The sequence below is a fragment of the Triticum aestivum genome, chromosome 2B, assembly GCF_018294505.1.
Source record: "Triticum aestivum cultivar Chinese Spring chromosome 2B, IWGSC CS RefSeq v2.1, whole genome shotgun sequence".
Taxonomy (NCBI): Eukaryota; Viridiplantae; Streptophyta; class Magnoliopsida; order Poales; family Poaceae; genus Triticum; species Triticum aestivum.
In genome coordinates, this window is record NC_057798.1 from 619,016,428 (window position 1) to 619,032,927 (window position 16,500).

General features: G+C 43.9%; 1 protein-coding gene across 2 annotated transcripts; it reads right to left on the bottom strand.

Annotated features, from left to right (window-relative positions):
* Positions 1-5,814: 5,814 nt before the first annotated feature.
* LOC123041783 (uncharacterized) lies at positions 5,815-8,555 on the bottom strand. 2 transcript variants are annotated; one of them, XM_044464344.1, is made up of 4 exons: positions 7,992-8,555; positions 6,794-6,978; positions 6,538-6,615; positions 6,284-6,436 (listed from the first exon to the last, which is right to left on the bottom strand). In XM_044464344.1, the coding sequence occupies exons 1-4, from the start codon at positions 8,188-8,190 to the stop codon at positions 6,407-6,409; spliced, it is 492 nt and encodes a 163-aa protein (XP_044320279.1). In that variant the 5' UTR covers positions 8,191-8,555; the 3' UTR covers positions 6,284-6,406. The 2 variants fall into 2 exon arrangements, with proteins under 2 accessions (XP_044320278.1, XP_044320279.1); XM_044464343.1 differs by having other exon boundaries at positions 5,815-6,615.
* Positions 8,556-16,500: the final 7,945 nt, after the last annotated feature.

Here is a 16,500-nt window from a genome sequence, read left to right on the forward strand (position 1 = left end):
TTTTTATCAATGATATCTAATTTGAGTAGAATATCTTTCTTTAGCTCCACATACCAAGCATTCATATTTCTGTTCCACCCTTTAAGTTTGGGTCTTAACATTCTAAACTTCCCCAGCAACCTGTCTATGCTGTCTCCTTTGATGGAAGAATCACTCCAAAATTTCTGAACAATTTCATCAATCCCCTCCCTCATAAACCAAGCATTTTCAAATCTGAAGATTGGTTCTATTTTTTGGAAATCCCCAGAATCCAAATAAAGAGGAGTATGATCTGATTTCTCCCTAGTTAGGGCTGTTACTTGGGTTAAGGGGTAGACCTTTTCCCAATCAGTGCTACATAGAATTCTATCTAGTTTCTCAAACGTGGGATTCAGCATACAATTACCCCAAGTAAATTTCCTCCAATTCATATCCAATTCTCTCACCCCAGCCTGTTCCAAAATGGCATTGAAGAGAAAACTCTAATGTCTAGGGGATCGTGGTTTATTTTTCTCACTGGCTTTCCTGATAATATTAAAGTCCCCTCCAATCAAAATAGGGTTGATAGAATTTTGGAAAACTCTGGACAGCTCAGCCAGGAACAAAGCTTTCCTCTCTGGTTGTGCCTCACCATATATCACCACTAGGTCCCAAATGAACCTTTTTTCAATATCTTGGACTGTCATTTTAATATGATAACCCCCCTCATCCTGAGAAATTATATCTAGTGTGGTATAATTCACACCCAGTAGAAGGCCACCAGATTTCCCCCTAGCTGGGGTGAAATGCCAATGGAAATCCCTCCCTGCACAAACTTGCTGTAGATCATTTCTGGAAAATCGTTGTCTCATGGTGTCCTGCAGACCCAGAAAGTCAACTTTCATATCCATAATCATCTCTCTTAAAAATCTTTTCTTAATATCACCCCCAAAACCTCTCATATTCCAAAAAATGCCCCTCATCTTTTTTCTTTTTCTTCCCATCTGAGAGTTCTAAATTTCTGACAACTGAGGCAATTTTAACTCCAGAACCTCTAGTAGTTTTGCCTTTTTTCTTTTCTCTTTTGGATGAGAAAAGTCCCTTCACTAATTCCCACTCCTCATTCTCCTCTTCCTCTTTTTCAATTTCTTCATCTTCTGACATATCTAATAGAGAATATTCTCCAGTGTCAAGAAAGTCATGCTCCTCAGGCATGTGGTTTTGCTTCTGTTTATTATTATAATCAGTTAGCCACATATCAATTCTAGCCTGTTCAGCCATTTTAATCAATTCCATATTGTGATTGACAATATCAGGTTTAGATCCTAAGCTAACCCCAACCCCCTCAGCAATCTGCTGTAAAATATCAATAGGCCTAGATATGACATCAGAAGGAGAATACTCACCATAGTTGTTCTTCTGTGCCACTCTCTCTTTAGCCAGTTCAGTGATCTTTTTGTCTTCCTTGCCTTTCAACCTAATGCATCTTCTCAATTCTTCCTCATCCTGGGATTCCAACCCTCCTATGCCAGCCTTTTTGATTTTGGTCTCAAAGGATTCAGTTTCCTGACTGGCAGTATAGTCCACAGGCTCCATATATCCCAGGCCCACTGCCTGTTCCATTAGTTCCAGCTCTGACATACCTTCCCCACTATCTTTATTATCTTCTGCTACTGCTCCCTCTCCTGAATTCTCCCTCTCATCTTCACTCCCAAGCTGCTTTTCCCCTGATTGAGATCCTCTCACATCTTCACTGACCTTCAGGTTTATCTGCAGAAGTTCATGCTATCTCTTAACTTCCCTTTCTAGTGATTTCCTAATAATATTCATTTCCTTTCTCTTTTTTTCCTCCAACATCAGTTGGGCAGTCTGCCTTGCTGCCAACTCCTCTGCTTTCTGCAATCTAACTTTTAAACTTTTTCTTCTCCTTGTCTTTCTCCAGCAGTCCCCACCTCTGCCTTGTCCTTGAGCAACTCATCTTTCTGAGGTACATCCCCTGTCTTCAGAACCACTTGCTCATACTGCTTTAGTCCCAAACTTCGTAAACTAACCAATGACTTTGCAGGTTCAGATTGTTTACTTTTTTTCTGCACCTCCTTCTTCCTCTGTGCATCATGGCTCTCTAAGTCCAGATAATCAAAGGTTTTCCTTTTATTTCCCTCCTCAAACTTGTACCAACCTTGTTCAGCAACTGAATCAAACTCAAAACCTATATCATACAACAACAAGTCCTTGGTAGTGATTTCTGTGCCAGCAGGAACCTTATGCAAGTCCCTTACTCCCACTTTCACTCTTATCTCCTCCCTAGAGTGAATATGATCTACATCCACTTCAACCACTGGCCCCAAAGCTGAACCAATCTCACAAACTCCCAAGTAATGTCTCAGATTATCAGGGACCCCCCACATCTTAATCCAGATTGAGTGTAGCTTCCCTTTAGCCCTGTCATCTGGACTCCAAAAATCAACCTCAACCATGGCACCAGTGCCCAGCAAAGTGAATTTGCCAAAGTTTTTCAGCTCCACCAATTTGGCTTTACTAGGAAATCTCATAAGAAAGGTTGTAGGACTCTGGAACTTGGCTCTCCATGTCCATCCCCAGTCAAACATCTTGCTGAAGCCATAGGCCACTGTGGTATCATTCAGCTGTCCCTCATGAACAGTCACCTGGGCCATAGGATTGATGTGCTCAGCAGCTACAATTTCCTTAGTGTTCTGCACCAAAAGACACCCCAAACCCCTGGCTCCATATCCCACATATTTAGCAACTGGCTTAGGCTGCTTTAGAATGGTGCATTCTTCAGTGTTATGAGATGGTCTTTGGCACACCACATAGAAAACCTTATTTTTGCAATCACTCTTCACATGCCCCTGTTCCTTGCACTTCACACAAAAGAGCTCTTTTGGATTTCCAATCTCCTTCTTCTTGGCTGTTTCCTTTTGTCCTTCCACTCTGGTATTTGCTTGTTGCAGTAAGGTCTCTTGTTTTGGCATGTTGGACAGTAGGAATTGATACTGCTGTACCAATTGTTCCTGAGGCACAAGACCAAACTGTCCCAGTCCCATCCCCACTGGCACAAGCTGAGGAAAATTACTGTTGCTCATCACAGGGAAGCCACCTGCCAACTGGACTGGCCCCCCTGAATTCCCAAATTTGCAGCAATCCCAGAACCACTTTCTTGTCTGTTTTCATTCCCCCCAACCTGGAATCTCTTCTGTTGATTTCCCCCTCTTTCAGAAGCAAATCTGCCAAACTTATTGTCTCCTTCTCTTCCACTTCCAGCAGAATTTCCATCCCCACCAGAGCCACTGCTATTCGTCCCAGATCCTCCTCTGAAACCCCCCTCTCTGTTTCTCCAACCATAACCATCCACCTCTCTCTCATCCTGTCTGTTGAAACCTCTCCCAAAATGCTCAGATCGACCGTGGAAATTACCTCTCCCTCCTTGATAGTTTCCCCTTCCAGGCCTTGGCCTCCAACTCTCCTGCCTGCCAGCCATGTCTTCTTCTTCTCCCCAGGATAGTCCTCCTTCCACCACCTCTTCTTCTTCACTGGTCGCCGCCAAGATCCCTCTAGGGTTTGGGAGGTGGAGGAAATCGGGATCAGGGACGAAAGTTGGGATCCCTCCTTTATGTAGGCCCCCGTCTCCACTGTCAGTATCTGGGCTTCTTTGGGGCCATCCATTATTGGGCCACCCTTGACCCAGGCCCATCTGATCCACTTTCTCTCCCCTCACACTAGTCCCCCCTGTTGCCTGCTCCCCCCAGCACCTGATCCTTCTTCAGCAAAGCAAGCTTGAAATTCTGCCATAGCTTCTTCTAAACTGACATTCACTGGAATAGTATCTATTTTCATATCATTATCAGGTGAAAAGGTAACACACCCAGACATGCCCCTCTCAATATCCTTATTGTTATCAATCTCAACAACCTCACACATATTATCAATATCTGACAGATATTCAGGGAATCTAGGAAGATCCCAAACCTTGGGTATCTTATCCCTAATTCTAATAAGTGCCATATCCATTTTCTGTTTATGAAAATCCCCCCAATTAGGTGAGTCGATATGAATCAACCCACTCTGAACTGTCTCATTCCTATTTTTTCCATCTCTAAGCAAAAGACTCTGGACATAATTATCCATCCTTTTCCTCAATCTACGATTAACACGTCTAATTCGACGTTGGATATCAATTTCCCCCTGACCATCCCCATCATCACAGGTGTAAGCCAGGTACATGGAAGAAGTTCGATGGGTCATACCTGAACTGTCTGATTCCTCGTCAGAAACATCGTCTGAATCCTCACTAGCTAGCACCCAGAACCGGTTGCCAGCTAGTGAGGAATTCAGGCTCTGTTTCCGGCGAGGTGTGCTGAGCGACGAGGCGCTAGATCCTCCGAGGTTGATGAAGCCACAGCTAGGCGAGCGGAGCGACGCCGCACCCCCGCCGTCTCCTGCGGCGCCTGATCCACCGGGTCTTCGCGAATCTCGATCGGAGCCATAGCCGTCCCCGGAACAGGAAGGGCTAGCACCCCCTCCCGCGGGCGAAGCGCCGATTCCCTCATGGCGGGGGCAAGGTTTGCGGTCGCGAAGATGGTGAAGGCCACCCACTTCCTCGCCACCGCCCTCACCGGCGAATCCGCCTGATCCGCCGCCCACAGCAGCACCTGCAGCGGGTGCTTGCGTCCACCTCGCCCAAACAGAGATCTCTCCTCCGTCTCCGTCAGGTTCTCCACGATTGCTTCCGCCTCCGCGTACATCTCGCGTTTGCTCAAGTACCACGCCCCGATCTCCCTCAAGCGGATCCGCATGCGCGCGTTCCTGCCCGCAAATCTGCACATCTTCTCCTCGCTGATCTCCACCATCTCCGTCATGCGCTCGAACGACCAGGGAGGAAGTTGGGGCAGGCAGGAGAGGAGGGTGGAATGCGGAAACGTCTGACCAGATCTCGATCTGAATCTTCTCTCCACCTTAACTGCACCCCCACCAGCCACAATTTCTCCGTCGCCGTCTCCCGATGCAACCCCCCCGCCGGTGATGTTCTCCTCGATGCGCGCAACGTGGCAGGGGAACGCGACTGTGGCCCCCGGGCTCAAAACGAACCCGCCTCCCGACCGCTTGTCCACCGTGCACCCGCGCTCGTCAACCAGGAATATCGTCGCGGTGTGTGGGTGCACCACCACCACGCCACGGTGGATTTTAGGCCGCGCCACCGATTTGAGATCGGCGGCGAACTGCACCGACCACCGCGCCGCAGCGGCATCTCGCAGCGTGTCGAAGCGTGTCGAAGCGGCATCCTCCAAGATCTCCAATTTAGTGCAAAAATGAGAAAACGAGATCTAAAAAGGAAATGCATATATATAGTATTGGGTTGATGATCTTTCAAATCGTGTAAAAAGTTTTAATAAAATTTACATTTGTGATAGAAAATAAAAACTATTCGCTCCAGTCTGTCCCAGCGCACAGATCACAACAAGAATAGGAGGGCGGGATAGAGCGTGTACCTGAGCTGGGATACAACTTTCCCGAGCTTGAAAATAATGATCTGATTGTCGTCTGAATCAGAAAAATCATAAGCTACATTTCACTAGAACCTATTAGGACGATAGAAGACAGTAGCGAGGGACCCAGTGGAACCCTAGCGCTGCTTCAGGATCAGACGCCGGCTTTGTTCGATAACTCGGTTTTAATCATGTTAGGGAAGGACTAATGGCGTAATCAACATAGCAAATGAACCCCGGGCTGGAGAGATTGCAGTTCAGACCAGAGCAACCTCGACAGAACATATGCAAGAAGAAACACAACGGTTGGGGTACCAACTGCATGCAGAGTTCTACACAACTTAGCACCCAATACCAATAAGCTTAACTTTCACAAACAAGGTATAATTGCATAGTGCCAAAGTTCATTAGCAACTGCTAATATGCTCATTAGCTGAACTGACGGAGAGTAACACCACATATCAGCGAACACAATTAATCAACTAGGATAGGCATGTAGAGTGTACCATAACTTTCACAATACATAAATGAATTGTTCAACAGCTGGCTAATCAAGGATATTTTGCAGAAGAAGAGTAGACCAACAAACTGTAACCTCCATCTTGCAGAAAATAAGGTCACACATGTCAGTACTTCTTCCTGACGCTTGCATCTCAAATTCGACTGTACATTGTGCAGAAAACCCATCCCGAGAGGCCTCCACGGAAACAATCAGTTTCCCCTCTGGGTAATCTACAGAGACAACACGCCTCACAAGCTCAACCACACCATCAGACTTGGTAGGCAGTTTTCCATCTTGAAAATCAAGCAGCACCACTTGCCCTCCTTTTACACTCTCGGTATTGCAAGCAACCAGCCCCGCACACTGATCAGGCCATGACCCATCGACAACTCGGACACCCACAGTGGCCTCAACTGACGAAGGCAGCATTGCCAAATCAAGCTCAAGCGTGCAGCGCTTGCAGGGAATAGGTCTTCGTATCACATGTTTAGAAGGATCAAAAGGAAAAAGTTGATGGAAATCCGAAAATTTGTAAGTCAGCACTTCATCTTCAGACTCTTTTTTGCACTTTACCTTTAACTGAACATCAATGAAAACCATGTCAAGTAACCAAATGGCACGAGACGGGCCTGTTAAGCGCAAAAATGGATCCTGCAATGCAAGCATCACAATAAAAATTAATTAGTTGCCTGCCATACTATTAAAAAGAAGTTGAATCAGGACGCACAAAGTGATTGTAGGTCTAAATAGCACTAGGCTACTAGCAGGCAGCAAGAGAATTAAGTTAACAGAAATAGACACACAAAGAGTTGTAGCCACGCTCATTCACCTTCTGAGTGAGGGTTTGGCAGTTATCCCTGGTGCATCTGAAGAGATAATTTACTTTAGGTTCTACCGAGTTCCTGAAAGCAACAGAGCCATAAACCTGCAGTGGCCAGATAAGACCATATTTTAGGTCGGTGACTTTGATGGAGAAGATCTGCAAGGATTTCCTGGGAAGACCATATTGAGAATCTGCAAGGAAAAAGCTAAGTTAAGAAAATTGAAAAAAGGGAAATTAAACTAAGTGATAGATGGACTAGTGGATGCTCCATCGTCCCTATTTACATGGCACACGCGTATTTTGTGATTCAACTTTAATAACCAATAACGTGTGAGCTAGGTGTTATACCATTTGATGAGTAATAATATGTAGTTTCCAACGGTATAATTTCCATGACATATAGTAATTGATTATATTATTGATTGATGAAATTGATGGTCAATGTTTAATCATGGAAACGAGGGTGCCATATAGATAGGGACAGAGGGAGTAACAAACTAGCTTGTTACCAGGGAAAACAATTCAATATACTCTCATCCAGGGTAAGAAGATAGGATATCGATGCATCCAGGGTCTTTAATCTAATGCTAGAGTATCCTGTTCCTAGTTCGATATGCAAAGCAAAGTCGGTTTCTCTACTCTCTGGTCTCTAATATAATGTTATGGACTGGATTTGTGGCCCTTCTTCCAGGGGAATGGGTTCTAAAACTAAATCTCAATTGAAACAGAAAAACACAATATTAGCTTGTTATTACTCCCTCCGTCAAGTCCCTAAAACGACTTATATTTGTTTACAGAGGTAGTAGTAATTAGTAAACAACAGCATACTCCCATCCATGGTAACTAGATCAGATATTGAGGCATCCATCTATGCAATTGCAAGGCAAGGAAGGTCTAGACTATAATGGTATAAATTGGGATGTAAAATAAATCTAGTTTCAGAGATATCTCAATTAAAGCATACTAGTACAATAAAAAAAGGTCACTTTTCATTATGTTCCTACATCGATCTTCAAGAAATCACAAAGGCAAGCCGATTTCCTGCATCGATCTCAAGAAATCACAAAGCCAACCCGATTTCCTGCATCGATCTCAGGAATCCACAAAGCCAAGGCCGATCTACTTCGTACATCTCAACTATCGGAGCTAGCTTTGTTCGTAGATTCATTCAGTGGAAGAAAATTTGGAGTCAGGAATTTCTTACCTGCCGCGACGGGGGAAGGCGAAAGTAAGGAACAAAAGGACCTGCTGCCTTCACGGTGTTCCTCGATTTCCTGCTCCCCATATGTCCGCTTGTCCTTGATCTCGCAGTCTTTACGAAGTTGCTCCTCCTTCTTCTCCATCAACTCAATGTACTCTCTGTAGCTCTTCACCCCCGCCAGCTCGCTGTCGCTGAGCTCCATCTCCGGCGCGCCGCTCGACCAATCAGGGTTTCTTGCTTAGGGTTTCCTCTCTGCTGCTATTGCGTCCGCTTGATCGATCTGTTATGTATTTTTTCTTCCCTCTTTCCTCCGATTTGGATCACGCCCCAGTCCGCCCCGTCAATGTAGGGATCGCCAAAAAATTGGCCAAGGAATCTGCCGCCACGGTGGGCGCGAAAACTGAAGGAAGCTGCCGGAAATTTGGCGTCACGAAAACGTTGGTTTCAATCCAAACGGCCGCACGAGGCAATTGACGCTTATATTATCCCAAACAGATCCAAGGTGCTTGTCCGACTCCAACTTGTACACGTTATCTCTATCTTCTCTACTACCTAAAAAACACATAAGGTTCCCTCTCCCTTCTTACGTCGTCCCACCCTTCGTCCTCCCTCCCCTTACGATATCCCCACACCGATTTTCCTCTCCTTTTCTGGTTTTCTATTTACAATCGGTTTTCATCTGGCCGGACATACCAGGATCAATCTTTGGTAACACCAATCAATTCTCGAATGGTATGGTAATCAGTCTCTTATATTCGGTAACGCATATAACATATGGTATGGTAATCAATCTCTTATTCGGTAACGCAAATAACACAATCAATTCACATCAATCACGGACTGTATTCTTCTCTTCCTTGTCTTCTGTTCTCTTATCTTTATTAGTAACGCAGAACACAATCAATTCACATCATTCTTTTGGTAACACAAATAAATCATATCATACGGTAGTCAATTTCTTGCCTTTTTCTGTCTATTTATCTTTTTGCCCATAAAATCTCTTCCTTCTTGATGTCTGGACCAACAATGGAGGACACTTGAGGCCCAGACCCACATCATATCATATGAAGAGGCTGGAGCACCTTGACAAGGAAGATCGCGGTGCCTCAAGTCTGCACCAACAATGGAGGATACTTGAGGCCCAGACCCACGTCGCCTCTGCCATCCTATGTTGACTGCCGCCGTCGAGCCTTTTCCTGATGTGTCGCCCTAAGCATCGCCGTTGAACCCTCCCCATCTGCGTCTTCCACCAGTTCATGATTGGACAGCCGGATTCAGACTCGTGCCCTACTCCATCCAGGCATAGAACCACACCCAAACCCTTTTCATCACCGAGTCACTGGGAGATGGGATGCAAAAAGAAGACGTCGCGCAGTTTTCCGAAAGGATCGAGGTTGGCTAGACCGCAGACTCCTACGCAAACGACCGTCTGAACGCCAAGTTCCAGATTCTAGGTAGAAGGATGTGGCAGCGAGCGGCGCGGTAGAGGTAATCAGTGTTGCTGCGAGGCTTGGTCTGTTAAATCCTTTCAAGATTTATAAATGCTTTTCTGTTCGTAATTTTCAGTTAATTTTCTTGTCTGCTTGATTGCCATATTTGATTTACTTTTTCCATGGAATTGTTACGAGGATCTTCTACAGGAAATGCCTCCATGGGGAGCTAGCGTACATGGTCCAGTCATGTACTTCTATATTGCTTTTTCTTCATTGCTGTAATGTTCCTCTTCCTCTCTGTCAGGGTCATCCCACAAATGTATTTTTTTCATATTTCTCGGGAAAATCAGGCGCTCAATACACATGTGCCATATTTATTTTGTGATCTTGACCTTCACTCCACATTAACATAACCTGATTGTGAATTATTTTGTTGGATTGTATATCATCCCCTGATTTCGCTGGATTATATTACAGTACCTGGTTACATATACACTTTGGTAATGGCCTACTATTCAGCTGCAAGTGAACTTACATATTTTACAAATCTCAACTTTATCGTGAAGTTTGATTATTCTTCTATTTGAATGGGAAATATTTTGATTTCTGTTCATTGACGGGAAATTTTGCATGTAATGAAAATTAAGAGAACCGACACAGGAAATATACAGATACTATGCAACCATCAAGAGAACAAACTATCGTTATATGGATCCAGTTCACACAAACTTCTCAATGGTCCGCAGAAGATTGATTGAATGTTATCTTTCTGATTATCACACATCATCTTTATGTGGTGATGGACATTTTCTCTACCATGTGAATGAGAGTTGGTTATTTGTTTTCACGAGTTTCTTATTTTCAACTTGTCATCCAATGCCACTGTCCATTGCTTTCTTCTTAAATGATTGTGTATTTGAATGATTGTGTCCAGTACAAGGGTTAGTTTATTGATAAATGAAATAGGCTGGTTTGGTGATTAAGCAAACAACACAATGAGGCCATGTGCATCACCAATAACATTCATTGTCGCCATATATGTGAGTTAGGAAGAATAATATTAGGGACAATATTTGTGGGAGTACAATCAAAGAGAAGGATTGATGACGGAGATTTCATTCATGGCGAGGGACAATATATATTTGTGAGAGTACAATCAGAGAGAAGGATTGATGATGGAGAAGAGACAACATGCATGCATTTTCATGTGTGATAACTCGGAGTTAAGCTTGCACACGTCGTTCGAGCTATACCTATTTTTCCCGTTGCAACGCACGGGCAATTACCTAGTATTATTCCAAACAGACCTAAGGTGCTCGTCCGACTCCTTGGGTCTGTTTGGAATAATATAACCGTCAATTGCCCAAAACGTGGCAGGTCTTTTTTTTATGGAGGTGGCACGGCCCAATAAGGTCCAATTACCCGGCTTGAATACTTTCGGTGCGGATCACGCAGGAATATCCTATTTGACGCTAGCTACATGGGCCTGCCCACTGCTGGTGTATTACCGTGTAACAGGATCCCGGTTTTATGACCTTCTAGAAGGTTCCCAAGCCGGTTTTACTGGTTTTTCGACTTTCTATATTTTTTTCTGTTTCTGGTTCTTTTTTTCTTCTTTCTTCAATTTTCTGTTTTTCTAATTCTATTATTTTTAATTTTTAATTTTTTTATTTCATAAAAAGTTTGAATTTGGAATTTCTAAAATGTTCCTTTTCAATTTTGTTCAAAAAATTAGAAAAAAATACGTTCCAAAAATGTTCATGTTTTCAAAAATGTTCCTGTTTTCTGAAATTTGTTCAAAATTTCAAATTATACTCAGGAGTTTTATAAAAATATTCGTGGTTTGAAATTTTTTAATCCCAAAAAATGTTTCTATTTCTCAAATTTTGTTCATGGGTTAAAAATCATTTGAGAATTACGAAAAATGTTTAGGTTTCAAAATGGTTCACGGGGTTTCCAAATTTTAAAGAAATGATCACTTTTTTTCAAAATTTGTTTGCTTTTATAAAAAAACGGGATTTGAAAATTTGTTCACATTGTTAAATAAATGTTCGCATGTTCAAAAAAGTGGTCACAATTGGAAAATAAGATCGTGATTCAAAAAAGTTAACAGTTTAAAAAATGTTCTTTTTCTAAACAATATTGAATTTCAAAATTTGTTCGTGATGTTCAAAAAATGTTTGTCATGTTCACGTTTTTCTGAAATTTGTTCACATATTCAAAATATGTTCTGGATTTTCCAAAAATATTCATGGTTTGAAATTTTTTGAATCCCAAAAAATCATCCTGTTTTTCAAACAAATCATGGGTTAAAAATCATTCAAAAATTTGAAAAAATGTTCAAGGGGTTTCCAAATTTTCAAGAAATGATCACTTTTTTCAATATTTGTTCGCTTTTATAAAAAAACGAAATTTGACATTTTGTTCATAAATGTTCGCATGTTCAAAAAAGTGTTCATAGTTGGAAAATATGTTCGGGATTCAAAGAATGTTTAAAAAATATTATTTTTCTAAACAATATTGAATTTTCAAATTTTGTTCAGGATGTTCAAACTTTGAAACATTACTTACCTTTTGAAAAATTGTTTATAATTTCCAAGATATGTTCGAATCTCTCCCTAATAATAAAGCACAGATTGACTTTGTCGGATTCATCGTCACAATACGCTTCTTCCTTCGAATTTACGCTTTCAGTTCTTTTTCAACACATCCATATATTGTTTGCAAAATCCAAGGTGGTACTAATATCCGTCCGTCAAAACGGCTGCCTGCCCTTTTTTTACGTACAAAATGTACGTGTCATGTGAAAGTCATGTACTACTACTAGAAAACCAATTAAATAAGAAAACAAAGAAACTCACGATCAGGACTTCCAGTCGAACCTTCCTAACCCTCCCATATATACAATGCCCGGGATCACGTGCTCTCCTATACCTAGGCGAGACGTCGAGACCTCGCATCGAGGAAGAGCAGCGCCGAGTCCGAGGAAGCACGCTGGGCGTCCTTGGTCTTCCTGCCGATCGAGATCGGCCACGGTATTGTTCGAAGTCGTGTGCATGACTTCCTTGATCTCTCATGATGCGTATGTCTGTTACCCTGCTCACGTCCTCCTCGACTCGATCGGCTCCAGAGCTGGATCGTCTCCTGTGATAGATCGCAATGGCGGCAAAGGTCCCAAGAACGCCCGCCGGATTTCGCTCCAGATCGAGCTCTACCAGTACCCGTTCACCCCATGCGATTTGTCCGCCGACCGTCTGCTCCGCTCAGCGCCGCCCCCGCTGGAGTCTCCCGCTCCCGCCTGGCGCGTCCGTCATCCATGATCGGGCTCTTCGCTACCGGCACCGGCCATCAGTAGGTCGGCGCCTCCCAACCTCAAGCATCGATCATCCTCCACTTATTGCTCCCTTCATTGGCAGTTGCAGCCGTATGTTCTCGCTGTTCGTCATGATGCAGTGTTGAAGGTGTTCCGGGAGCCACTGGCTGGCGCGGGAGGAAGCGTCTCGCCGGTGTACCACTCCATTGCCTATCAATGGCACCACCAAGGTACGTTGGTCGAGGTCGAGGTTCACACAACATTCTGAAATCAGAGATAGAGTCGTGTGCTTGGTGTAGTGGAGTGGCCCGTAACTCTGAACGTTGTTCCAGCTTTCCTTTATTTCATATACTTCCCAAGCAGGTAGAGAGCGTGGACCCCAATTTTCATGGTCTAACCTTGCTATGAGCCGTAGAAGAGTGTGAACTACATCCTGGTAAGGTGATGGCTAATCATGCAGGATGCAGCAGACTAGCACTTTGCACGTCTCATGATTCTCCCTGATTGGTGATGACAAATCTTTGGCTGAATATTGCATCAGTAACGTATCAGTTCAGCAATTCTTCTGTTATTGTTGCTGCTCCGGCCTATGAAGATATCTGTCCATACATATCTTCTTGATAAACAGACATAAAATCTTGGATACCCATAAATATCTTAGAAAACACGGGTAGTGGGAATCACCTCCTTTTACTTAACATATATGTACATACAAGTTTTTTTTTGGCTTTTATATGCTTCAGCTGCAGTGCCAACTGGGTGAGACTTCGCGGCGACGTCATGAGCGCAATTGGAGTGTCTGATAAGAAGAAATCCCGAGAATTAACTGCCAGGGTAGATCAAAATATTATAGTATGTCTTTTAAAAATCGTTTCTTGAAATTCAGAATAATTCTTTGAATTATCAATTTTTTGACAACCAAGATATTTTTTCAAAAATGTGAACATTGCTTTAGTTTGTGAATAAATATGAAAAAGAGTACATTTTCTTGCATTTGTAAATAAATTTTAAAAATCATGAGATGAGATGTGAACAAAATGTGGTCATAACCATTGGAGAATACGATATTTTTTTTAAAATGTGGTCATAACCATTTGTTGTAATCTCTCTTTAATCTCTCCCTAATAATAAAGCACGGATTGACTCTCCGGGTTCACCGTCACAATACGCTTTTTCCCGTGAATTTACGCTTTCAGTTCGAATTTAACACATATACGTGAGGTGGTACTAAATTCTGTCTGCCAAAAGCTAGGTCACGTTGCATAATATATGTGCACACGTACGACCAAAGAATAAAAAGGTATATATACGTCAAAAAGATATGAGCGTGCGAGGCTATAGGAGTTTTTTTTAAACGAGACTAGAGGAGTTTGATTGTAGCACGTACATGTAGATTAAAATATGGAAGGAAATAAACTTCTATACAGTTCTACAAGGAAGCGCATAGATAGACATGGCAGGAAATAAACTTCAATCTGATTCTATAAGGAAGCCACAAATAAAGCATCGGACAAGCTGCACATCTGCATCAGATTGGGAAAGAACCCGATCAGCATGCAGACAAGATGCCCCTGAGCCGGCTATGGAAGAAGGCAATCATCCTGACAAAAAAGTGCAGGATCTCCTGTCAGAGGTAGGGCGACCCTGACGCACCTTGCTCTCAGCGATAATAATCTGTTCCAAAGCTTTGACATCGACGCCAAATCTCGCAGCTCGCTGCGGACTGCCATCCCTCGGCGAGACTATGTCTGCGCGCTCTTTGTCATCATTGTCATCGAGCAGCAAGAAGCCAAGAAGCTCCTCCGCTCCTGCTGCAGCTCCACCGGCTCCGATGAGATTGTGGGCGCCATCAGCAATAATAAAGCACGGATTGACTCTCCGGGTTCACTGTCACAATACGCTTTTTCCCGTAAATTTACGCTTTCAGTTCGGATTTAACACATATACGTGAGGTGGTACTAAATTCTGTCTGTCCAGAGCTAGGTCACGTTGCATAATATATGTGCACATGTACGACCAAAGAAACATAAAAAGGTATATATACGTCAAAAAGATATGAGCGTGCGAGGCTATAGGAGTTTTTTTTAAACGAGACTAGAGGAGTTTGATTGTAGCACGTACATGTAGATTAAAATATGGAAGGAAATAAACTTTTATACAGTTCTACAAGGAAGTGCATAGATAGACATGGTAGGAAATAAACTTCAATCTGATTCTACAAGGAAGCCACAAATAAAGCATCGGACAAGCTGCACATCTGCATCAGATTGGGAAAGAACCCGATCAGCATGCAGACAAGATGCCCCTGAGCCGGCTATGGAAGAAGGCAATCATCCTGACAAAAAAGTGCAGGATCTCCTGTCAGAGGTAGGGCGACCCTGACGCACCTTGCTCTCAGCGATAATAATCTGTTCCAAAGCTTTGACATCGACGCCAAATCTCGCAGCTCGCTGCGGACTGCCATCCCTCGGCGAGACTATGTCTGCGCGCTCTTTGTCATCATTGTCATCGAGCAGCAAGAAGCCAAGAAGCTCCTCCGCTCCTGCTGCAGCTCCACCGGCTCCGATGAGATTGTGGGCGCCATCGGCTCAGACAACAATCTCTACCGCAAACACAACAGCTGCCACAAGGAGCATGAAGGCGTTAGAAGCAGGATGGCAGCATGCAAAGAGAAAGAGGACGATGGGACACGCGTGCTCGAGGAGATCACAGGCGGGAAAAGAGGGGCCATTGGTCGTGAAGCTACTGCGGCCACCGTTGACAGGTCGCGAACCGGAGCTGGTGTGACAGTGGATGCGCCGGCATGTGGTGCAACTAGACAAGTAGCAGGTTGCGTATGAGCACCACGAGTACCAGTGGCAGCGGCTGCCTCTCAAGTGGGAGTGGTTCCAGATCAACAAGGAGCGTGCACGTGGAGATGGAAGGCGGAAAGATCGCCCAGATGAAAAGCATGTGCCCCAGCGTCAGCAGAGCCGCCATCTCACCTACGGGTTTACTGGAGGAACTGGAGCCATGGCAAGGCATCACGAGGAGGAAGGAGAGATTGCATGGTATTGCTGAATGAACCATGCATGTGCGACGATATTAACCTTTTCTTCTCACAGTATTCACAGTGATAATATGTCACACAAGTGGAAGAGCTCCTAGGTAAAAGATAGTAATAAAGTTTCAATTGTCAAATCCTTTTATTTGTAGTCCTCAACAAGATTTGTCTTTTGTATCCATGTAAATTTAAATACAAATTTGATGAGATTTTTGCGATATAAAAATCATGTATCATGATTACAAGGTTGTTATGTAGAGTATTTAGTTCTTCCAAAAATAAAAAAAATGTCGATGGCAGCTCTATGGGCATCGGTCGCAGGGGGGACGACGGGACGGACGCCGGCTTCCGGCGACCTGGAAGGAAGCGGCTAGGCTCCCCTGCTGGCTGGCTCATGGCCAACCAAAAAAGAAATATGGTGGAGGAAGAAGGAGAAAGGAGGAGCTGGAGCTAGGTGTAGGTGGAGGCGCTCGGGAGGCTCGGTGGTGGCCTCGATCCGATCCGATCTGGAACGAGAGCCTACAGGGAAGGCCTTGAAGCAGTGGCGACCGTTGAGGGGGGACTGGGAGTGCTGCGCACGGCGGTAGTTCCCCGCTGGATAGGTTGGAGGGGAGAGAAGGAAGAGAGAATTGAGAGTGTGGGGAGAAAAGGCATGGGGGGGAGAGACGAGGATGAGGGCGGCTAAGAAGATAATATCGGAGGACAGACAGTGAATCGTTGTCT

What these genes read in the sequence shown, in the direction of transcription:
- LOC123041783 (XM_044464343.1), bottom strand. Translation starts at nt 8,190, where the DNA reads ATGGAGCTCAGCGACAGCGAGCTGGCGGGGGTGAAGAGCTACAGAGAG. An exon ending in GCCTTCCCCCGTCGCGGCAG is followed by an intron (nt 6,979 to 7,991) that starts GTAAGAAATTCC and finishes TTTTCCTTGCAG; the next exon opens with ATTCTCAATATGGTCTTCCC. An exon ending in GCCAAACCCTCACTCAGAAG is followed by an intron (nt 6,616 to 6,793) that starts GTGAATGAGCGT and finishes CTTGCATTGCAG; the next exon opens with GATCCATTTTTGCGCTTAAC.